General features: G+C 37.8%; 1 protein-coding gene across 1 annotated transcript in view; it reads left to right on the forward strand.

The window, feature by feature from the left end:
* Positions 1-9,553: 9,553 nt before the first annotated feature.
* The window catches only part of LOC134539035 (putative aminopeptidase W07G4.4), a 28,588-nt gene continuing 12,006 nt past the window's right edge, over positions 9,554-26,135 (forward strand). Inside the window, exons 1-7 of the mRNA XM_063380717.1 lie at positions 9,554-9,850; positions 13,654-13,789; positions 15,478-15,623; positions 18,643-18,751; positions 19,949-20,070; positions 21,384-21,559; positions 23,662-23,852. Of these exons, the coding sequence (XP_063236787.1) occupies positions 9,831-9,850; positions 13,654-13,789; positions 15,478-15,623; positions 18,643-18,751; positions 19,949-20,070; positions 21,384-21,559; positions 23,662-23,852 (900 nt within the window). The 5' untranslated portion in view covers positions 9,554-9,830. The remainder of the gene's footprint in view (positions 9,851-13,653; positions 13,790-15,477; positions 15,624-18,642; positions 18,752-19,948; positions 20,071-21,383; positions 21,560-23,661; positions 23,853-26,135) is intronic.

The following is a 26,135-nucleotide window of genomic DNA, read 5'->3' on the forward strand; positions in this document are numbered from 1 at the left end:
AGACAAAGCTTTACAGTTATGGGACGTCCGTTGTTAGGAAAAAATATAAACTTAATATTTATTCCGATCGTAAGAGCAAGAAGAAATAGGTAATTTAACGGGCGCAGAAAGAATTTGTGACGTCTACATCTATGCAGCTCCATGTATAGAATATTTGACCCGGGGGGGGGGGGGGGTTTGCAAGCAGTGGCGCAGAACTCACTTTCTCCCCCTACTAGTCTTCACTTTTCATGATTATAAAATGAATACTTCACTGAAGGAAGGGGGGGGGGGGGGGCCATGAGTTTTTGATCACAGGCCACTCATCACTGAATCCAGGTGACTCAAGTCCAGCCGGTAGAATGCGTACTGACTCCGCGACATGTTTGTGTGTGAGTGTTGATAGTTACCAGCTTGATTCGTGTCACACTACACTCGGATGTACCATAGGCAGAGGGAGGAGGGGGGCTGGGTGTCGCCAGAGACGCGCGCACGCCCCGTCGAGCACCATTACGTAGAGACCTTCAAAATTCGCGGTTTCGATGGCCTTCAGGATAGACTGCACATTCTCCTGTACACTGGGCAAATAACGCAAGTTCATTGGCTGCCGACTTGTAAGTCGTCTCAGCTGGTTTGTCTGTGATTCGATCCTTCTTTGGTTGAGGGTTTATAACTGGTTGAGATTCACCAAGATGAACAGTAAGCCAATTGCAAAATTATCTAAGAGGTATATGTGTTTGAATTCTAGCCTATCACCGAATGAATCCGCGAATTTTTCAGGTCTCTAACATTAGATTTCCCTCGGCAGTAGGTGAGAACACGCTTTATAATGGAGTTAAAACCATGCGGCCGAACCACTGTTTTCCTTCTACTTACCTCCTCCTCCCCTCCCTGTGCCACCTCGCGCACTCAATGATTCCGCGTTTGACTAGGAAGAATTTGTAAACAAACTGGTCACGTGATACGATTTTGTTTCACAAAATCGGAGATGTATTTCGTAAATTCTTTTTTCTTATACTGTATAATATGAAACTCACACAATCACAAAGTAGAAAATTGCGAATTAGCAAAGATGGCTTTGGCCTTAAAAAACGCTAATTGTTTATTGATTTATTTTAAACCTATATTACAAGTGAGACTATAACAATATACGTTGTAAATATTTTTTTGTGTTTTTCTACAGTATTTGGATTATTTTTTTTATTGTTATACCAACGAAAGGCAAGGAAGGTGAATTTATGTAAATTGTATTTGAGGCGAAAAATTTTGCAAGATTTTAACTTTTTAGCTCTGAAATTATTTACAGTAGTGTGTAATAGTCGAGCACAGTGTTTGCAACTGTTACTTAGAGTTTTTTTTTTTCGAAATACAAAAATAAAAAACATATTTAATTGTGTGCAGCTACTTATGTTATGCTGAAGTTGGGGTCTTTGTACACTAACATTTTTATTTTTAATTAGTTTTCAAAAAAAAATACGTTACACTCCGTGTTAGTCATAATTTGGGAGAGTACAATACTGGCCTGTTCTTGATTATAAAAAAAATAATTATACGTATTCCAATGGGGTGTGTTACGTTTGTTGACTATCTGTAAGAATTTTTTTGGTAACTCGATTTTGAAGAAATCAGTTGTAATGTTATAGCTAAAGACAGGAAAAATTCGCGGATTCATTTCGTGATAGTCTAGAATCCAAAAACGTTTGCCTTTATACTGCATCAGTGATTGGGCCACAGTTTATCTGAATGACACTCGGCCAATGAAAAACCTTTAACAAAAGAAGTATCGAATCACTAGCATCCCAGTTAACAGGTGTCACGAGTCAGTAGCCAATGAGCAGATGTAATTTCCCCGCGTGCATAGAGGATCATGGAGTCCATCCTACAGGTCATTGTAATCGCGAATTTTTCCGGTCTCTAGTTATAGCCGACTTACGCGATGACGCAAGCAGTTGTGTGTCACGTTGGAAAAATGGATTTCGTGGGTTGTGAGGTAGGTGAGAGACAGAAATTGGAAGGGGGGGGGGGGGCAGAACAAACATATTGCCGAGGCTGCTAATACCGGATTATCTGCCGCAGGACGAAGGGGCTATTCCATCGTTCGACCCTCAACTTGTTCGCGAACACGGAGTTTGTTCTCTCTCTCTCGCTCTCTACGGTCTCTTCATACCCGCGGGAGAGGTGGGGGGGGGGGGGGGTGTCCAGATAAACCCCACCCCTCACTCCCTTCAACATCCCTTCACAATCCCCTTCCCCCGCCAGGCCAACCTCATCAAGCTGAGAACGGCGCATAGAAGAAAAAAATATATAATTGCTAGAGACCGGAAAAATTCGCGGATTCATTTCGTGATAAGTCTAGAATCCAAAAACGTTTGCCTTTTTACCGCATCAGTGATTGGGGCCACAGTTTATCTGAATGATACTCGGCCAATGAAATACCTTCAACAAAAAGAAGTATCGATTCACTGGCGGCCCAGTTAACAGGTGTCACGAGTCAGTAGCCAATGGGCAGGTGTAATTTTCCCGCGTGCATAGAGGATCATGGAGTATATCCTACAGGTCATTGAAATTGCGAATTTTCCGGTCTCTAATAATTGCCTTTATTTTTACAAAATATTACTTCGGACAACAGTTTGCAATACTACAAGAAATATATATTGCAACTATGCACAACAAACACATGGTTATAGTTTTTTTTTTTACATATATCAGTACTTTTTTTTTCAAATATGATACTAAGTATTTCTTACGAAAATGGGCGAATAATTTTATATATTAAATGATGTGTCATCAAAGCAAATTTTTTTTTAAAACCAATTTCTAAACATATTTCTTGTATGCAAAAGCAGCTAATACACAAGATTTTTTTCGTTTAGTATTAGGCTGTAAAATATTTCTTGTCGACTGGTTTCTAAAAGTCAGATCATTTGAAAAACCTACAAAAAAATTGTTTATGTGGTTCTGCCTGCTGTAAACTGGCGCCTGAAATAATCACAACCAATCATGAGACACGGTCCATGCTACCTGAGCCTTCGAGAGGAATTAAGGCCCCGGGGGGCGAATGAACCTGTCGGGTTCCCTTCCCCGTTACCAATGACTTATACTTTTGTTTCTCGCTAACCCAGTTACGCCCCTGATGTAGGCTATTTGTGGGATTCCAGATAATTCCTGTGGCGTGCGTGGATTGCTCGCGAGGCGAGTAGACACCACAAGCTTCCAAGAACGAGTCCGACAACTTCGCACGTCTCTAGAAATCATTTTCTGGACCCAAAGAAAAAAAAGAAAAATTTATGGGTGTGTTAACGCGATTGTATCGCTGAGACGAATAATGAAAAAAAAAAAAAAAATCAGAAACAACTTTGTTATGTTAAAAAAAAAAGAAAGCCAATATCCTTTCGCGATGAGCCATGAAATATATATTCAAGAAAAATGAAGGGGCGAGACGAGAAAAATAATGCAAAGCTTAGTAAAGGGAAGATTTAATAAAAGCGGGAATTGCTCGGGTTGAGAGAGGGTGGAAGTGGTGAAGTTGGGTGAGGGGAGGGGGTAAGTGGGAAGAGAAGGCACCAGGGTATAAAAAGATGAAATTTCCCTGTGGGGAGGGGGTGAGTTTCGGAAGGGGCTTGGTCCTAGACGGGGGCGGGTGCATATAGCTTGTTAGATGTCAGCCAATCAGGTGGACGGCAGGTTCAACTCGCCATGAGTAGTGTAACCCGCCCTTTTCCTAGGAATGCCTTTGATCTGTTTTACTCTGTGCTCCGTCTAGGACAGAGTTAAAAAAAAACCAAAAAAAGACTGGGTTGCTAGATCCGACAAACGAAAAAAAAAAAAGATGGTTGCCGGAAATAACATAATCCAATATGAAATGATGGTAATCCATGATGGTGATCGGAAATGATGAAACCAAAAATTTCAGTCGGAAATGACGTAATCCAATATGGCGGCGGTGATGTCAGGGGTCAAAGGTCACGAATCCTAAATCCTGATACTCATTCCAATGGCCCCGGGGGTACATAATCTAACTACTAGAGACAAAAGTTTTGGAAAATAAAAAAATAATAATAAAAATCAGAAGAAAAAGTTATGTTAAATAAGAGAAAGAGGGATGAGAAGACCAAAGAAATGAAAGTGGAAGAAAATTAAGAAACGTAAAGGAACGAGCAAGATAAAAAAACACAACGATGAAGCCAGAGGAAAAGAAACTAAGAGAAAAGGAGAGAACATGTAAAAACAGGCCACAATGCAGCTTGAAGGTTTTTTGACGTGACAACGTCTAATAAATCGATGAACGCCGGCTGCACGCACGAAAAAGTGTCCCGTAAAGCACATTGTCCAACTACAGATGTCCCACTACGGATGTGTCCTGTTTTGCTCATTGTAAGCATGCGTGGCATCTCTCTTCCACTCGATTGAAACAACAATCGATTTGACTTTTCAATAATATTTTCGTCGTCTGAATTATTAATATTATGTAATTTAACGATCGCCCACCGATTTGCAGCCGACAATATATTTTTAATTTCCCGCCTACCACTAAAGAAATAAAGATGGCGGACTACATACATTTTTAAAACTCCCACAACACAAAACAAAATTTATATATATGTAACATCTGTAACAATAATTTTCAATATGGCCTCGTGGCCGTGCGGTTATCATAGCTGACTACCAATCCACTTATCATAAACGTCTGTAAATAATGTACCTATCATAAGTGTCTGTAAATAATGTAATTATCATAAGCGTTTCTATATTTGACAACATCCCATTGAAGAAACATTGAACCAAAGGCTCCAAAAACACTTAACAAAAGATTTTTTTAAATTTTTCCTTTTATTTATAACTCAAGTAAACTAAATTATAACATAATCCAATTACTGTAAATATTCATAAACATACCCTGACAAAGGAGCACTGTGTGCTGGAATATCAATAAAAAATGTACCAAACTTGTAAAATGTAAAAGAGCACGTGAATAAACAACTTATTAACTATTTAAAAAAAACAATCCAAAAGTTGACGGTTCGATTCTCGGCCGATGCGAATTTTATTTGTACTTGTAAAATTAAATACCGCGCGCGAAACTTCATTAATGAATGCAAATAAAAGTAAATTTATTAATTAAATTGTATATTTCATTTCACTCCTTCTTTTTATCCATACAAAATAGTGATAATTAAATAAAAATTATTCAATTTTATTCATAAAAGTAACCAGAGGTAGATTTTATCATACAAAAGATAGAAAAATTAAAAAAAAAAATTCTTCCTCAAATAATATTATATTTTTAATGCCTAAATGGTTTGGTTGTAAAAACCTATTACTGCTCAGTCTCAGGCCGAATATGATATTTCCTTTTCTTCTGGATCAATCATTTCATCAATGTTTTGTTATGACGTCACGTTAAACTATCGTCCGTAAACCGACTTTACAGACAACCAATTTTTTTTTTCTTTAGCCATGTCCCCCCTCCCCCCATTTTTTCCCTACAAGATGGCACGACGGTGACAATTAGAAAGGACGCCCTAATTAGCACGGAACAGGACCGTCAATTCTCGCGCTGCTTAAGAAGATTAGAAACGTCTAACATTTGTTAGTGCGTTCAGCACCACACCCACCTCACCTGCAGTGCTAAAAGTTTTAGCCTTGACTTTACGAACAACGCTGGTTGCATATTATCGAGGTATCTTCGTAAATCTACGGCTATTTTCGTAAATTTACGTAAGTACACTGAGGTCACTAACCTTGAAGTCCAAGTGCCCAACCCCCCGCATGGTAGACTGTTTTCTACTCCGTCCAACACTTCATCCAGACCATCCTCTGTCTCCTGTAAATTCCTACACGTAATCCATGCCAATTTGCATCCCGCATGAATGCGCCCAGGGTTTTCCCTGTGTCTATGTAGGTTTTACCTGGGCCCAACCTATCTATAGTTATAGTCTAGATTTAAGAGTGAGGGGAGTTAGTCATGGCGCCAATCGCTGCCATGGCTGGCCAATCCCCTCCTAGCACACGATGCATGCGACCCTCTCCTTGCATGGCTAATACCAGCATGACTAGGCGTATAGGCTTCGGCCTGAGACGCACCTAGGTCCCTCCCTAACCCGGACCCCTCCAAAATACACTTAGTTTTAGTTAGGTTAAAAAAAAAAATTCTAACCTTGAACATAAATCACAAAGAATTATCTTTCAATATTAATAAAACATTCGGAATCGTGTCAAGTCTACAGTAAGAACACTTTTTTTTTTGTCCACGTGTGTGTTTACCTTTGTTTATAACGAAACATACACCTCAGGAGTTGAAATACGGCGCATTTTCTACAAAGATTCAGATAACTGCCGCAATTTTTCACAAATCACTTCCAAACTGACACATAACATATAGTAGTGAAAAATCTCGGTCGAGTTCGTTACTGAGCAATATCCGACCTAAGAGGTAGAAAAAGGGAAGGTTTTTTGAAAAACAGAAAAATCGCTGTAACTCCCATAATATGAAGAATATCTCATCCGTTTGCACGTATTGTAATTTGTAGGAGTAATTCCAAAATTTGTTTTGTCTAAATACAATGTTGATACGACCAACCATAACTACAAGGGGTGGGGGAAATAAACAAGGGTTGGAGGACAAAAAAAATCAATGCTCCCTTCGTAGGAAAACCATCGAATCTGTTCAAATTGTTTGTAATTCTTATGATTTTTATGTAAAACTTATTGTCTGAAACAACTTTTGATTAGATGAACCATTGCTGCAAGGGGTTGAAAAAAAGGGGCAGAATTAAAGAAAAATCATAACTCCCTTAGTATATTCACACTATCGAATCCGTCCAAATTGTTTGTAAATTTCATAAGTTTTACCTAAATCTTTTGTCTACAACATTTTTTTGTCAATGTGAGCTATTGTTGTAGGGGGTTATAAAATATAATTTAAAAAAGTTAATCAATTCTGTGCCATATACACTATCAAATCCGTTCTGATTTGTTGCAAAATATTAAATTATTATCTTGAACTTTCGACTGATATAATGTTTTATACGACCAACCGTTACTGCAAGGGGTGGAATAAGCAGGGGTTGAATGACAAGAAAATTTATAACTACCTTATAGGCACACTGTCGAAACTGTTAAATTTTTATGAAAATCTTACAATTTTTTTCTCTAAAACGTTTTTCTGAATAATGTATAATAGTTCATCTTGCGCCAGACTTCAGGCTGCGGTGCCGTGGTGTCGACCGCCATCTTGGATTATGACGTCACGGCGGCCATCTTAGCCAGGGCGGGGGGGTTAGGGGTTCAAGGCCCCCCCCCCCCCCCTAGCACCAAATCTTTAATTAATTTCTTATTCATCACTTAAACAAATTTCATATTAAAATTAATAAAAAATTTACCATTACAATATTTAAATTTAAGAACCGAAAACTGCTAAAATGGCACTATTTTACACCTTAAAATCCAAATTTTCCCGGGGGAGGACCCCCGGACCCCCCGCTTTAATACGGGGGGGCCGGCATGCTTCTTAACACCCCCCATACACAAATCCTGGCTACGCCACTGGTGTTCGCATGCGTGACATTATAGATTCTCTGTTCCGTGAGATCTGTCTCCATTTACATGATCCATCTCCGCTCCTGTGCCATTCTAAAATCGGCCTAAGCTGGGGCTAATATTCAAAATCCTATGGTGAGGTATTATTCCTTTTAAATTTGCGTGCCTTGCGTTATATCTACTCTGTCACTCGCCGCACGATTACAGTTGTGCAATTTGAGGTAATAATGTATTAAGATATCTTAATGTCACATCAACATCGTAGGCATTAGAGAAGATAAGGTTCGGTTAGATTAGTATGGAGCATTAACAGAATGAACGGAAGGGGGAGAAACGAAAGTAACGTGAAAAAACCAACCCACTGGCTCATGGCAACATCCACCATGTTTCCCACTCGCGGGGTTCAAAGCTACAACCACAACCCGAACAGATCCGAAGTTCACCGAAGTAAAAGGATAGTTTAAATTAGGTTTGGTCAGTATAACAAATAATAGTTTGTTATTATTTTTCCATGAGGTTAGGGTAGGTTAGGTTATGTTATTGTAACTAAAATTAAGGATTGGTAAGGCTAGGTTTTAGCATTCTTTAAAATCTCTATGGCTGTAAAGGATATAAATTATTGTAATTTATCTCTCGAGCGATCGTCAAACAGAAATTCGGAACCGCTTTCGGGAGTGGCTTTCATCCCTGTGAATTGTAGGCTTCCCTCAACGAGCAATGGTGGACCCAAGGGGTTGGATTCGGGTAGGGGGGATATCTCTTCCCTGAAATTATGAAATGTGTGTAAGATCTGGGCGAAGGAAGTATGTTATTTTGGGTGATGGAAGGTGAATCTTACAACACCTGGAGTCTCAAACCACAATGGCAGGAATGCATGATGAGAATGATTTTATAACTTTCCAAGCTATACTTGTTTCTGACAAATTTTTTTTTATTTCCCGCCCGAAAAAAAAAAATTCTTGTATCCGCCACTGCCGACTAGTATCGAAATCAGACCTTTGATTTATAACTTAGTTGCCTCCTCGAAAAGGAGTGGATAGCGGGAAATCTAAGCCACAATAGTCAGGGGTTAATTTCAGTGGGAACGCAAGGGAACGGCGTTCCCTTACCTCCCAAGAGTGCCGGAACGCAAGGGAACGCACTTAAAACTAAAAGTTTAAAAAACAATTACGTTGGATCAATATTATGCTTTGTTTAAAATGGTCAGTGAAAGTAGTCAACAAGATGTTAATGGAGCAAAGGGTGAACTCAATTTAAATTCATGTTTTTATTTTCTTACATCATAATCAAGCACTTTAAAAAGTAATCACCATTAAAATATCAATTTTTTATAAAAATAATTGTAGTATTATGTCTGGATGGCCTAAAAACGCGGGTTTACAGTTATAATTTTCAAAACTTTTTCCCGGGGGAGGGCCCCCGGACCCTCCTCCTTCCTGGGGGGTATTCCAGACCCCCCCGGTCTGAGCATCCCGCTTTAGAGTTCCCACACCTAAAACTTTAGAAATTAAGCACTGACAATAGTTCGAATGTTCGATATTAGCTGTGTCCTCAGAGTGTGTCCTTGGGATTTATTTTTTTAGACACTCATTGAGCTAGTGACAATTGGGATATTCCACAATTGGTCGGACATTTTCCCTACTCTTCTGTCCTCTGCATGAATACTCTCTACTCAGTGTTTTCCATGGAGGGAACTTCTTAACTCCATGGTGTTTTCCTAGTTCGATCTTTGACCCTTGCTACCGGAATTGGACTCTGGACATAGCTCTGGACCAGGATGTTGGATTTTTAAATGAGTATTGTGAGGCAATGTAGTACTGCGCGCTTCCGCAGTGAGCGCTGTAATAGAAGTTAATTTTTTTAAAAAATTCACGAGTTTGCAAATTTTTTTTGCTCTTGTAAGGTAATGAATAATTATTATGTTTTACTTCCTGGTCGTTATGAACATTTTGGTGTTTAAAAGTCCATTGTTGGGGTATACTACTGAGTTAGTTGTGCATACCATCGCTTGTAGCGCTAAACGCAGCTGCAAGTATAAAACTGGATGTTCCCTGTTCTGTGCTGTAGTTGATGCATCTAACCACCAGTGCGAGAGTGCACATGATAAATGCCTTTTTGAAACTTGACAGATGGGATAAAGAAGTATTTGAGATAACGAAGTCAACGCCCTTGTTATCAGCTTTATCGAGGCACTATCAGCGCCTGTAGCATTTTATTGTTCAGACTACTGAAGTGAACGAATTGAAAGCGGAGGTAATCTGCGCGTTAAAGGTTAAGCGGCATTTTAATTTTCCTTTCGTAAAGTAATTTAAATGGATGCAGCGAAAAGTTGGTGAGTAAATAATTTAGAAAACCGTAATTTTAAATAAGTTTATTGATATTATATTATATATGTAAGCAATTCACTGTGAATTTGATATTAGACACGGCTGCCTCGTCGGAATTTTTTTTTGTGTTAATGAAATATTTTTGTGGCATAGGTAATTTTTTTAAAAATGACTTAGAAGTCAATGTTTTAAAATTTGTACGTTATTCTTTCTAACTACTGTGTTTGATGGTAGGGTTTGATTTAACAAATTTCCTCATCCACCCTTAAAAATAACTGCATCAGAAAATTTTTTTAGGCACATTTAAGACCATAAGTTTCTTTTTTCTTCTGAATTCAGACAAAACTTCAATTTTTAGCCGGGCTTGCTGTAAGTGGCGCACATTCTGCCCTACTATCTTAATGCACTTTTCCTTAACTGCCCTACTTTACTTACCACAGGTCATTTGACAACTGAATGCCTTTTTCTATCGCAATTTTCCAGTTACGTTCTCACTTCCTGAGGCTGTGTTCCAATTGGTTTATTTGTAGTTCTGGAATGTATTCAGCAGTCACACTCATTAACAACACTTTTAAGTTTTGTATGGATAATATGAAATAATTTAAAAATAAATATAAATATTTTTGGAGGAAATACATTTGAATATTATTGGCAAAATAAATTATTCAAATGCATAAAATGTTATATACGTACTGCAGTTGTATTTATTGAAATAATAAAAAAAATGTAAAGCTAATTATAGTGGCAAACATCAGCCTAAGTTATATTACTTAGGCATGTTTGGATTATTGTGTTTAATTTGTAATTTTGTAATAAGTTAATAATAAAAAGAAAGTTCATTTTCAATACTTATAGGTAAGGTTTAAATTCATCATAATTAATTTAATGTTTTGTAACTTTTAGTGTGAGTTTTGTTTGATACAAAATAAGGAAAAAAGATTTACAAAATACTTTACCATTTTTGTATACAAGATAAGGTAAATATTTACTTGGGCGGTATTTCCGAAAAAAACTGTTAAAAAATCCGAAAATACCTTTATTTTATGCTCTTCAACTTCCTCTTTTCATTAAAATCGGCGGAGATTAGAAATTCCAAATACTTTAGGAGATATCGAATTTTTAAATTTCTTCATATGTAGTTGAGCGGTATTTGCGAAAAAAAATGTTAAAAATCCGAAATTTTTTTTATTATATGCTCTTCAAATTCCTCTTTTCATTAAAAGCGGCGGAGATTAGAAATTCCAAATACTTTAGGAGATATTGAATTTTTAAATTTCAGCACAAAACCAGCGCATTCCTGTGGCGTGCGTGAACCATTGTTTCTTGTTTACGTACGAGTATCTATTTTTTTATTGGATAATGATGTCACGTGATTGTTCGTGATAGGCCAGAATTCAAATGAACTAATACGTGATTATTTAGTTCAATTATTGTTTAAAACGGTGTTTAATTACCGCCTCCAACTTAGGTGAGTTTTTAACGTTTCTAATTTTAAAGTCTTATTTGTTATTTTGATATTGTTGCGCAAGTAATAAGTAACAAAAAAATTTACGTGAGTTGGAACATCCTTTGTTACGGGTTTGTTATGTAAGGTCAGTTACACTATAAATAATTTAAAACTAAAGAATAATTAAAATTAATTCACATTATTTTTAATATCACCTTAGTTTGAAAGTATTTATAATGTAACTGACCTGACCTAATCGACCATTTTAGTTTACTGTTCACCCTCTGTCCGGGTTTGTTTGGTCAGGTCAGTTACATTATAAATATTTTAAAACTAAACAGCCATTAAAATTAATTCACAAAATAATTTTTAATGTCGGCTTAGTTTGAAAGTATTAATAATGTAACTGACCTGACCTAATCAACCATTTTATTAATTACGCATTCACGATTCATGTATTCACGAACACACGGCAAAATAACAAAAATGGCGCCGCTCGAATGGTTCCACAGGTCTTGTATTGCAAAATTAAAAAATTCTATATCTCCTAAAGTATTTGGAATTTCTTATCTCCGCCGCTTTTAATGAAAAGAGGAAGTTGAAGAGCATATGATAAAGGTATTTTCGGATTTTTAACATTTATTTTCGCAAATACCGCTCAACTACATATGATGAAATATAAAAATTCGATATCTCCTAAAGTATTTGGAATTTCTTACCTCCGCCACTTTTAATGAAAAGAGGAAGTTGAAGAGCACAAAATAAAGGTATTTTCGGATTTTTAACATTTTTTTCTCGGAAATACCGCCCAAGTAAATATTTACCCAAGATAAGGACATGTGAACATTTTTCCTATAATACCTGCCAATTTGAACACAGACTGAACCTCCCTAGAAATATTTTTGATTGTAAATAGCTGTAGCCACTTGACAGAAATAGTACACCCCTATTTATTGTTTACTATTTATTTTAATAAATTTTTTCCGAATAATTGTGTATGATATAATTTTTACTTGTTTTATATACTTAGTGAATCTTCAGCACTGCTTACCGGAGCGTGAGTGGAATTAGACAGCACTGTTTCATAACCTCATTGCTTCCCGCCTGTTGTGTTGGCAAATGATTTCTGTTTTTTATTTTCAGCTTGATTTTGACAGAAGAAAATCAACAAAGTAGAATGTTGCAGATTTTTCACAGCACAAATTTCACCATTTACAACATGAACACAGAAAATGTTGACAACTTTTTTTACAACATGTACTATTTTCTTTCTTAAACACTAAAAAAATTTAAATTTCACTTGTGGAAAATAGCTGAACCTATAAATGTCATTTCCTTGATAAACTTCACGACTTTATTTTGAACCACCTCCCCAAATATTATCGTTGCACATTTAAAAGAAGAATAAACTAATTTTATTTGTTTCTGATCTTTCTATGTCTTTTCCTGATGTGCTGACAATGCTGTGCAAACATCTCCAAGTTTAGTTTTGAATTAATATGTCACAAAAAAAAGTCCTTAAAACAAAAATAAGTTATGAATTGTGAATATCATGAAAGTCACTATCCATTCCAAGATTTCCCACAGTTGTGGTTTTTAATTTGCTTAATGTGTACTATGTGATTAATCACTGTGTCACATTAATAATCATTTGTACTCGGCTATAAATTTTTTTATGGTATGGGAAATGAACCACTTATTTTTCCAAGGGAATAGGTATGGAACTGGTAAGAGGTATTATATATTTGCCACATTGGTCTAGTGATCAGCTTGGTTGTCTCCTATGAAAACGATCCGGGTTTAAATCAATCCCAGATTCCTCGAAAGTGGGGAAATGTGATGGACTTTGTTGTGGGTTGTCTTGAGGTAGTCCTGTTTCCTCCATCTGATCGTTCTTTTGATGGTACATTCTCATCTCATTTACCCCCCTGATGCCGAGGAGATGTTACGGCTAGTCTAGAGACCTGAAAAATTCGCGGATTCATTTCGTGTTATGCTAAAATTCTAATAATTATACCTTAGTGCTGCTTCTGCCATTGGTTCACTGTTAATCTGGAAGACTGAGGACCAATTAGAGACCCATCACTCATAGAAGCGTCGAATCACAGGCCCACACAATCGAGACGACTCACAAGACAGCAGCCAATGAACAGTTGGCATTTGCCCGAGTGTGTAGAGGATATTGGAGTCCATCCTGAAGGTCATTGAACCCGCGAATTTTTCCGGTCTCTAGTTATCGGACAGTTTGTGTGTTTCGTGAAGACGCAGAGCGGGGTAGATGTGCGGTCGCTAGTTCAGGCTGTGTTCCTGCACCTGGGCGGACACGGTGTTGACCCGAGGCGTGTCGCGCCGTGCCCGCAGCCTCGGCTACGCCGTGCAGGAGGAGGGTGACCTGGCGAGCGGCGACTACGACGCGGTGGTGTTCGTCGCCAGCACGGAACTGGACAGCGAGGCGCAGCTGCGGCCCGTGAAGGCAGCCTTGGACAAGGCCGCGCAGGTCCGTGTCGCTGCGGCCGCTCGTCCCGACGAGAACGCAAACGTGCAGAAGCCTGAGCTGGTCACAGTGTGGCCGAAATCGAGAAAACTCAGAAAATTTAAGAAATATTAGAATCTTTAAAACAGTCAAAATAAACTCCCAAATGGTCTGGAAAATTGTTGTACTTCCCCTTCCCCCCACAGTGTCGAGATAAGTTGGACTATCAATGATCCGTCTCTTCCATCCATCCGCCAATCACGTGACATTCGGCCAATCAGATGGCCCGAAAAATTTTCCACCTGTCCGACTGTCATAACCTTTGCCAAGCTTTAACTCAAGACGGTCGAGCAAATGAAACGCTGCTTCCGTATTATGTTTTCAACTTGCTTGTGAAAACGTTTTTTAGTCTGATGTCTAAAAAAAAAAATTGTCCCGAGATACAGAAGTAATCAATAAAGCATGGTAACTAGAAAATAAATTAAAATAAATATTTTAGAGTTTGTTTAATCATAAGTTTTTTTTAGTGTACTCAATTGTCCAACTGGTAAAATTTTACTTACGAGTGAGATTTCCTCAAAAATATAAGCCTTCATAGTTTTTGGCGGTATTCAAGTAGAAAAATATTGTAACGGACATGCGGATCATTGTGAATTGCTCGGCTTGTTGACGTACGAATGTGATGTATCATTGAGAGTCCAGCTTTATTAAATATTTTCCATCCTACCATTTATTTATTCTTGAAGAGTATTAAAGTAATTTTATGCTGTAGATAAGTGGCAATTGCAAGAGAAACTTTTTGTTGCTGCTGCTAGCTTCAGCTTTGTAGCTTAGAAAAATATATTAACCACTGTAAACGTATGTACTGTCCGAGCCAAATGTCTGGGCGGTATGCCCCACTATTTATCCAGTGATAATCACAACGGCACGGATCATCTTAACTGACATTTGTAACACTTGGGTTGTATACAGACTATGACTAGTTTCCTGTATCAGAATTTTCACTCGCCAAGATTTTCGTGTTTGGACGTGTGTGTGTAATGGCATATCTCAATCTTTCTGCTGCAGGGGCCGGGCTTATTTCAGGGCACAGAAATGTTGTTGGTCTGCACTCATGCATGTCTCATGTTGCATCCCGTGTGAGAAAATGTACAATTTTACAATAATTTTTTTTGGTGTGAAGAGTGATGAGGAAAACTTAGTAAAGAAGCTTTGACGTGATATTAACTATAGTTGTGAATTAACGTGTTTTGTTACCAAGTAAAGCTTTGATTCGATTCCCTGTGTCTGGAATAAAAATAATCAGAATAGTTTGTATTCCAGCAAAAATATACTCTTATCTGTGAGCGTTTTGTAAATTCTTGTAAGCATTCACAGAGCTTCTTTAATGGCTAGGGAAGACCTAGAAATATTATGATTTTGTATTTCCACTTTAGTGCAATTAACTTAGGACAGCTGTGGACTATTAATCAAGTTTATTTGTATTTTGATTTATTAAATGTATTTTAATACAATATTTTTACTATTGGCACATGTAAACAGTTTTACAATTTAAGAACTTTCCGAGTATTATCATTATAGTGTTTCTATTTTATTTAACATTTATATATGTGAGGATTTGTTTGTTTTTGCCAGATAAAGCAAAGATCTTGATAGCTGTACAAATTGAGAGTGTACTGTTAAACAGTGATGGTTACTGTCTGTGTGACCAGCTTGATTCTGCGATCCAAGAGCACATTTCGGTTCTCGAAGTCGGGCTGCCCGCTCGCCGGCTGGTCTACTCGCCGGTGGGGAAGCTGGTCAGGGACTACCACGATGTGCGCTCGTTCGCGGAGGCTACCAGCTCTGGGGTTACCAGGTAAAAACTGATGCCGTTAATTCAGGGGTGAGCCAGAACTACAGCGTCATGCGTCCGTCAACCGTGTGATCTTCCGGCCATCAGATGACCTGAAAAAGTCCATCCGTCCGTCTGTCCGTCAAAAGTATGAAGTCACCAAACTTTTGACAGACGGACGGATGGACTTTTTCAAGTCATCTGATAGCCGGAAGATCACATGATTGACGGACGATCGACAAAAGCTTGGTGACTTCATACTTTTGACGGACAGACGGACGGATTAAATTACAACCTCCAAATGTCTGCAAAGGATTTGCATGTCAAATTATACTATATTAGAAGGTTTTAAAGTTTGTTTAATTGTTTAGTAGTGATGGGCCGAGACTCGAAAATTCGAGTCGAGTCGAGCGAGTAGCATCAGCTCGGCTCGGCTCGGCTCGGCATTCGAGTTTATTTTACTCGACGGGGCGAAAATCGAAAGGAAATTCGGGTAAAACTCGATGATAAAATATAATAAAATTGAATTACAATAAATTCTTAAAATCTCCTTACGTGACTTCGGCCGACACTAAAAATACGTACGTAAGACCGAATCACGTACTTACAAACAATGACGACAATCGGCCATATTATTTATATTTTAGTTTTACATATTACCAACTTAACAGGTGTGACCACATAGCAAAGAAGACGAACACATTTTTAATAAACAAAACACGAATTAAATTTTATAATCATAATATCGGCAGAAATATTACTTTTTTTTTTAGTAAATCCGTGCTACAATCGGCGCAACGTTACAATAATAAATTAACTGTAGCGTTATATTTGTGCGCATGTTTGCGACTGATACGCCACCAATCATGAAATGGCATTTAAAAAAACTTTGCTCCACTAATTTTAGGAAGTATAGGTTGGCGAACATGAATTTTTTTTCCGTGTTTGTTTAAATTATTACGTTCGGCGAGATTGCGTTTTGTATAATTGTTTGCTATCCAAGTTAAGTGGCAAGTTAAAATTAATTATGAAGTATAAAGTATTTTATAAAGTGTAACTATTCAATACAAATACAAAAGCATGTATTGGTTGGAAGTGCCAGCTTGCGATTGGCCGGCAACATAACGGCGTTAGTGTTGTAGCAAAAATCTTTAAATGTATTATATTTGTTATGGGAACGTTTATTGTAATGTTGCGCCAATTGTTGCACGGCCTTACACTTCCCATAAGTGAAAGTTTTCAAAAATGTTCTAATGATTATGTGAAACTTACCCTAACCTTCGCGCCAACAAGCCTAAATTATATTCAATGTTTTTTATTGACTCGTGAATGCTACAGGCCGCAGCTAACTCGTTCGGTTCAAAATAAGGTAAATATGTAGTTGAGTGGTATTTGCGAAAAAAAAATGTTAAAAATCTGAAAATACTTTTATTATATGCTCTTTAAATTCCTCTTTTCATTAAAGCTGGCGGATATAAGAAATTCCAAATACTTGAGGATATATCGAATTTTTTAATTTTCACATTTGGGCGATATTTGTTAAATAAAATTTAAAAATTCCGAAAATACTTTTATTCTATGCTCTATACCTCAATTATTGAATTGTATTATATCAGTTAAGAATTTAACCTAAATGAATTATTTGTATTAATACTTGTATTTTAAATATATTTGATTAAGTGGGCCATGATATAACAAGACAACCATCTAAGGACTCTTAGCAATAAAGTGAAAATATTCAAGCTCGACTTATGTGTCAAAGATTCAAATAAAAATTCAGACTCGAATCGACTCGACTTGAATTTATGATCTACAAACTCGACTCGAATCAACTCGAACTAGGTAATTATTGTAAAATTCGACTCGACTCGACTCGCCTTAAAAATTTGCAGGTTCGTACATCTCTATTGTTTAGTTTATTACATAATTATTTTTCAACATATATTTTATTAAAATTTGAATATTTTTTTGTCATCAAAATTGTTAGTGTCATAGAAGTGTAATTGGTTATGTGTGGTAACTCTGAAAATGTTTAAACACCACAGTGAAAAAAAAATTTGTGTTTAATGAATTACAAGTGCATAGCTTACATGATTGTCAAAACTAATCTAACTATACAATATATATTTTCTCCAAAATTTAAGTTTTCTCATTATTTGGCAGTATTTAAATGGAATAATATTATGACGGACGGAGTGTCGTAAATTATGGATGAACAGCGTGTTGTAAATGGCTCTGCGGTTAATGAATGGATGGACGGTGGACAGACAGAAGATGGCTGGACCTGACAAGCTATTGTATTTCTGGTGTTAGTCTGATGATCATGCTCCAGGTGACAAAAATGGTGAACCAGTGAAATGTGTGGCACGCTACAAAATAATTGGGGCACGCTAATAATTAAAGAATCTATGCACTTGATCGCTAAAAGTAACAAAGCACGAGCCTATAAAATATATACAGATATATAAATATAAAATATAAAATATCTAATTTGCTACTGCAGCAATCACACCAATCTTTTCTTTCATTTAAATAAACATAAAATAGTAAATATTTCCATTGCTGTACAAATTTTGAGTTGTAAATAAAAGAGTTTAAGGTAATAAATAGCATCTAGTTATATTTTTATCCATTATTATTATCACTAAGTCAAGATTTTTTGAGGGCACATTGTGTAAAAAAATTTTTCTCATAAAAAATAGCACATTAACCAATTAAGGTTAACCATTCCTGTTCTAGGTACTGATTCTTAAATTTTGTTGGTTTCCCTAAGTCATGCTAGTAAAATACAGGGATAGGTCCATAGCCATAGCCATATCAATATCCATATCCATAGCCGCAGCCATAGGCCATAGCAAGGTGCTTTACTGATATTTCATGATTTGTTTTCATGTTGCGTTGCTAGTATATGTGTGTTCAGTATGTTGTGCCTATCAGATTAGGTTTTGGTTTAAACTGTAGACAGGCATGTTACATTAAATAAATAAATCTCTCGTGACCTCGCGATCATAGAGAAGTGATAATTTTTTTACTGTTTTTTCAGGGCGTTGGAAGCGGGGGCCAAAGCCCCACTGTTGGTTCTGCCTGAACACAAGTGGTTTCCCTCGTGTCAGTTGGCATCACTGCTCGGAGCTTTGGAAGCTCTGTATGTGGTACGTGTTCAGGAAAAAAAATACTGCATTTACATTTTATATAGTCAGCCTTACCCTTAGTTTGCAGTACAGAACAAATAGTGCCAATTGTTGCCAAATTGATAGTACTACCTGGTTTAGTAACATTAAAATATTATATTTTATATACCATCAATGATTATAATAATTTTTTTTAAATTTATACTGTTGGTTGAAGACTGTAAAGTAGTGTCTTTTGACAGTGTTATTACACTTTTATACATTCTAAAAGAAATATCAATTCCAAACACCAATTGTTTATTTCACATGAGAAACTATTTCTAGCGGTTGGCAACTATTAATAACAAGGCATCACAAGAATTATGTGCTTTGGTCAAACACAGCCATAATTTAATTTGTAATATTCAAAGATAGAAAAATATTTGATGACAAAAACTATTGCAACTACGTTGGCATCTTTGTTACATTTTTTCGATGTAAAAAATTAATAACATAATATGATGTTGATGAAATATAAGAAAATTCATTTCCAAAATTCTCATTCATAGGTAATTTTCCTTCGCAAAATTAATTGTTTAAAATATATCTTAAAAAATTATTATTACCTACATTATTTAGTTGTATCTAAAACTTTTGTGCTCTGTGGTGTATATCTGACAACAGAACACACTGAATCAAGGACAGGGCTAGTAACAAATATTGTGCATTGGAAAATAATACACATTGTAATCTAAGGATGAGGGACACTATAGTGTTTGGTACGTACATATAATGGTCATAAGTCAACAGAGTTTCCATAAAACCTGTGCCTAGAGCCAAGATTTTACGGTGTTATAAAAAAGTAAATTTTGTCATTAAAACTAGTGGATTTCGTCTTTATCGTCATTAAAGATTAAACGTGTCACATTCGAAACAAAAAAAATGCTCGCTAATTAATTTTTGTTCTGGATTTATCTGTTTTAGACCAATTTGTTGAAAATTATTTTATTCTAAAAGTGCAGCGTATTAATTTTACCACTGTTTTGGTGGAGTGAATATAACAAAACAGCTTTTATAAAAATAAATGCAATAGCACCGAAATCCTCTTGTTCCAAAATTGAAGTTGCACTGAAAATGAAACCATAAAATGTTGTCTCTAACTGTGGAATACAGTAGTACATTCCTGTGTTAGCTTCTTCCCGAGTGCGTGTGTGTGACTGACTTGTTCCCGCCCGCCAGCCCCTCCAGTTGAGGGAGGACGTGCCGGCGAAGAGCTCCAAGCTCTCGAAGCTGGGCGTGTGGACGCGGGGCAAAGACGGCGCGGAGATCGTCAAGCTGGCGACGGCGCTGGAGTGTGGCAGGTGAGTGCACGGCACTAGTTCCATCGAGCTCCGAGGGTGGACAACAGGACATCTTGCACTCGGTTTAGGAGCTTGGTTCTCGTGAGAAAGTCAGTGAATGTTACAGAGGGGTTGTGGTGGTGCTCCTCTACAGTTGCTAATATACACACATACACACACATATATACACACACTACGTACACACATATATATACATATAAAATAAAAAAAGCTCTTATAACTGAGTACACTTGATAGAAGTGAAACTTCTTTGGCAATTCAAACCTCGCCTTGTAAGTATATCATGAGGGGGTAAAACAGCAGAGAGAAAGAGAGAGAAAGAAGACAGTTTTCTAAGTAAGCATGAATTAACAAAACTTTTACTCACTTAAAAATAAATGCTCTGGATGACAATAATCATTGATCAATCAATATTGGTTAATTAATAATAAATATTACTCACTGTTGAAAATACTCCCACCAGAAAGATAAACTGCGTGTGTTAAACTGTTTCTTCAAACAATTTTTTGCCATTGGAAACACGCCAAGTCTCCGAAAGGAATGTGAAATTCACGACAGGTAGCGCTATCTATGCGGGGAATGCAGGGACTGTCTCAACAGCCGCTCTCTCCGCTGCTGGTCGAACATGGAGGAACGCGAGCGCGCTGGTGGGTAATGTAAAAAATTCGAGGCACTCACAGCTTACCGTACAGGATACCTGTGTCTGTTTTCTGAAACGAGCGCCAGCGAGCGTCGCACTTATCATCCCGCTCCACCCACACAAATACACCCCTGACTAGAGGCCCCCGTTATGATTACAACGTGGACGTCGCGGCGTGATGGTCATCCGCGCGGCTGTGACGTGCAGGGCCGCAACTAGAGTCTCTGGCACCCCGGGGGCATGAATGGGTTCATGCGCTCCCCCCCCCCCCCCTCTTTTTTTTTTGCACGTACCACACCGATAAAGCGGGGGGGTAGGGTCCGGGGGGCCCTCCCACGGAAAAAATGGTGCTATTTAAGCACTTTCAATACCTACGTGTAACAGTTTCTGTGCTACTGTACCTTCTGTGCACGAACCCGCCATGTCCGTAAAGTAGTCCGTATGATCACATAGACTTGTTCGTTAAATATTTGTTGAGACGTTATGTTGTAAATCAGATTGGACGTTCCTGGCATGCGAGTTAAAAAAACTTTTTTACCGGTTACCAGTATTAGTATGAATTACAATGCAAGCCGGCGATTTCGGCGCCCCCCACAGCTTTGCGCCCGGGGCGTACGCCCCACTTGCCCCCCCCCCCCCCTCCTAGTTGCGTCCCTGGTGACGTGTGTCGCAGGAAGGTGGCTCGCGACGTGGGCGCCAGCGACCCGGAGCGGATGAGCCCCGCCAAGGTCCAGGAGTATGTGGAGGAAGTGTTCCGAGGCTCGGACGTCAAGCTGGAGGTGGTCATGGACGCGGGCCGGCTGCTGAAGGAGTACCCGCTGTTCTCGGCCGTGGACCGAGCCAGCCGGGGTGAGTCGCTTCTCCCCCTCTCGGGGCCCCGCCTCGGCCCGACCCGAGTTCCCGGCGTGTGTCTCCTGACGCGTGACTGGTCGAACGATGATCTCTATCACACAACATCCGAAGGCAAAAAAAATGAGTTGGCCATTCTTCAGGAAAATATTCACATCTTTTAAATTATCAAGCAGAAGTGAGAAAAAGTCAGTTAAATCAGATGTACCAACAAAATCAGCCCAAGCTAGCTAATTTTGTCACCTGGGGTATTGACCACCCCAAGAAAAGGCAGCACTCCACAAATCCAGGTTGCCGCAACCCCCAACTTTTCCTTTTTTTTGGCAATTTAACTTCTGACAAGATATCAAGATACAGTAGAACCTAATTTTTACGTGACCTGTGTTCACGAAATTCCGTGATTTTTTTACCTGCACAGTCATCAATGCATTGCTTTCCTGCTTTATGTCGAAGCATTTCCTGCAGTTTACGTTTGCAACAGCGTTGCATTTATGTAATAGCAAAAGCCATCAGAAAATTTTGGACGGAACAAAAAAAAAGTTGAAAGCGAATGGTGTGAAGTTTAGTTATTGTGCATTACTTCGTGAACGTGGTCACTGCAGCTTCTGTTGCCGTTGTAAACAACTTTAACATTTCTTTTTTGTGCAATGTACCTCGGTGAACAGAAAAATTGGTGATGTGAAAGTGAAATTTAAGTTTATTTTTATATATCTCCCCTTTAGACTTTAATGCATTATACATTAAATTAATTTTTATATGTAAGTTTTACATAAACAGTGAATTACTGTGCCATATTTAAAATACTTTTTATAGCAACCTACCAAATTCCTGGAAATATGGTGTCCACATGCATGTTCCACGATGTTAATTTTACATTAGAAATATTTTGAAAGGTCTTTGGCAGCACTGCATTTCCAAACATTGCAATGGAAACTACCTTTCACAAAAGGCTGCATCAGTTATTCTGAATCTTGCAACTATTGGGAAGGTCGGCAAATATCAAATATGGCTGACATCCCTTTAAAATGCACTTTTCAAAGCTCTTTTAAGCTAAAGGATCCCTTAAGGAGTATGTATTAGGAAACAGCATGGGTAAAAGTTTTGTATTGCGTATTCAAGCCTATCCCTTGATCCGAATGACATGATCCTGAATACGTTGATCCTGTGGTACATTATGCTTGCTGTGTTAATTTAGTACATCGAAAGATCCCGAATATAAAAAAAAAATTGTGACTTAACAATGAGTTATGACTGTATCATCGTATCAGCATTGTTTGTATTGTAATATTTTTATTGTGTCCAGGATCTTTCGACGTGCTATATTATAACAGCAAGCATCATGTACCACAGGATCATGCTGTAATAACCCAGATTACATCCTTCCCCATGCAATCCAGTAATAATAATTTGTTATAATTTTTTTTTTTCAGATTTCAGGTTGGATGTAAAAATTTTTCCTTTCAAAACTTATTGTGAACATAATTCACCGGATTTATTGTTTCTATTTTTAAAATGCATAAGTTTATTTTTGAAGGTTTTTTTTTATGGCTTCTTTGTGCAGGAAGGCAAGCTGACATAATTCTCCTTCGTTTCTTCCACGACCGAGGCTTTGATTCACACGCTAGGCGTGTGAGTCACGGTCACGGCAGTGTGATAAAAAGAGACAAAATCGCTGTGTCGTGGGTACAGAAGTAAGCATTTCGTGGAAGTTTTTGTTGCCATGCGCCGTGATTGGCTGAGAACTAACGTCAGCTAGCCGAGGGCACTGCCCGCACAAAGGGAAGGAAGGCTGTAAGATCAGTCATTGTCCGAGCACCGGGCCGAGCGGTCGTTGTTCGGGCGATGGCTCCGTGTTTTATCTTTTTTTTTTTAATGTACATATAATTAATATTCATTCTGTTTGTGCGAAAGATATTGGAAGTTTTACATGAATAAAAAGAAAGCAGGTAATACATTGAAAATTGCATATAAATTTTTTCGTGACCTGCTACTAACCTGCATGTTCCACTCATCACCTAATTTTGAGCCAGCCAGAGGTGGTGAGTGGTGACAGTGCCATCAGGATCAAGGGATGATGCAGCGTTGTGTTTCCTCCTCCTCAGCGGTGGAGCGCTACCAGGGCAGGATCGTCTACCTGACGTACGAGCCGCGCGGCGCTGTGCGGGAGACGCTGTACCTGGTGGGCAAGGGCGTGACCTACGACATGGGTGGCGCGGACATCAAGATCACCGGCAACATGATCGGCATGTCGCGCGACAAGTGCGGGGCAGCGGCCGTGGCCGGATTCATGAAGGTGCGCAACGCTCGCCCCCCATTCGCTCGCATATTGGGGAAAAAAACTTATAACAACACTAGCAAACCCGGCGAACTCCGTTTCGCCACCAGATAGCTTCGTTTTATGTAACATTTCGTTTGGTGATTAAAAGATGAAAAAAAAATTTTTTTTGTTTTATATTTGAAAAGGAAAATTTTTATTTCATTTCACAAAAGTAATGAATTCATTTTGATAACAAAAATGAAGTGTTATGTAGTTGAACTTCTCTAAGTAAATGAAAGTGAATCCAAAGTAAATACTGAATCGAAGCGTTATACGTGTCCGCAAATTATCCGTTTCATTGAAGTGCTCTTTGGTAAACCACATTTTTTGTTTTTTGGTCTGACGTTAACACAAACAAAGCGGATGGTTTCCCAACTCGTGAACACGCAACGTATAACTGCCCATGTGAAAAACAATGATTTTCTAAATTTATTCCGCAAACACTAAGCGATTGGCCTTGCGACTTGTTAATTGTCATTGCGAACGCAAGGCGAACTGGAAATTGCAATCGTTTGAAGTCAAACGGAAGATCAGTCGGAATCATTGGTATTCGAGGAATACATACATTTTAACCTGCGTACTTTCCGTTAATAATGGTTGCCTCAATCAAATTCAGCATAAGTCTTTTTACCGAAAGTCGAGTACCGTTGCAAAGTCGCGGTGGATTAAAATTACGCAATATCATAATAACTGTACCAACTTTGAGTAGCAAGTTATGTGGTGGAAATCCTGGTAACTCCAGAGAGTTCAAAAACTCCGTTGGATAATTTACTACATCATCGAGATTTGTTATGGAATCAACGGATTTGTATGTCACCAAATCGCCAGAAATTTTTGATTGAATGGTGAAATTCAGTGCGTGTACATCATTATTCTTTGCGGCAAGAATTGCTCGTTGACTTAACCAAGCATAATTCTGATAATTCTCACTAATGTTTGGGAAAACATTTTCTATAAGAGCTAATTGAGAGTCTACAAATCGGCAAATGTTAGGAAACGAATAACTTTTTTTTTTCTTTTTTTTTTCACAATTTCACAGTATACACAATACCGGTTTGTCACATGAAATTAACTGAGCAGAGAACAATGAGTAGTTGATTTGATGGTTTCCAATTGAAATGTTTGGAAACGAATAACTTATTTTTTTTTCTTTTTTTTCACAATTTCACAGTGAACACAATACCGGTTTGTCACATGAAATTAACTGAGCAGAGAACAATGAGTAGCTGTCAAACAATGTATCACGCACCGGCGCCATCTACTTAAAATGTTGGTTTGTCCTGAATTTTTCCTGAATTTTCTTTGCTATAAACCTCACGGAGCCCGAGACCTTTCCAACGACTGCAAAACCGTGGAAATCGGTTCGTGCGTTCTGGAGTTATAGCGTCAGGAAGGAAAACCCGACTTATTTTTATATAGTAGATAACTTAGAAACGTCATAACTTAGAAACACGCAATGTATAACTGTCGTAACTTAGAACCGTACAACTTAGAACAGGCATAACTTAGAAATGTCATAACTTAGAAACATGCAACGTATAACTGTCATAACTTAGAACCACACAACCTATAACAACATAACTAAGAAACGTCATTACTTAGAAACACGCAACGTATAACTGTCATAACTTAGAACCATACAACTTATAACTGGCATAACTTAGAAACGTCGTAACTTAGAAACACGCAACGTATAACTGTCATAACTCAGAACCATACAACTTAGAACAAGCACAACTTGGAAAAATTGTATCTTATGCGTTTCTATAAGTCATCTGTTTTCTAATTTGTATGTTTCTAAGTTATGGCTACAGAAATATTTTGTATGGGATGCATGAGTTCACGTGGCCAGGAGAGATGTTCAGTTACGTCGAAAATTTTTAGAAAACGGTCCTGTTATATTTCCAGACTTGGGAATTAAAATATCGGTAAAAGTTTAAAAAAACTAAGATATGGACAGAAGTCTGTAAATTACATGGATAGTATGAAGATTTACTGTCTCAGAATGAGTTCAATTTGGAAAAAAAAAAAAGATTAAAATTAAAAATCCCTGTTTGATTTAAACCAAAATCAATCACGACTTAAATCTTTTACTCTGCATGGTTGCCTAGTTAAGTGAAAACAATTTTTTTTAAAATAAATATTGTTGTTTAAAACGGCACTGTTTAAAATCAGCTGTTCAAGAATGCTTGTTGAGTTTGTTGGAAAGGTTTTTGCACTTTATGTACACCATTTATATTTATATGATTCGAGAATTTT

This window comes from Bacillus rossius, chromosome 14, assembly GCF_032445375.1.
Source record: "Bacillus rossius redtenbacheri isolate Brsri chromosome 14, Brsri_v3, whole genome shotgun sequence".
Lineage (NCBI taxonomy): Eukaryota > Metazoa > Arthropoda > Insecta > Phasmatodea > Bacillidae > Bacillus > Bacillus rossius.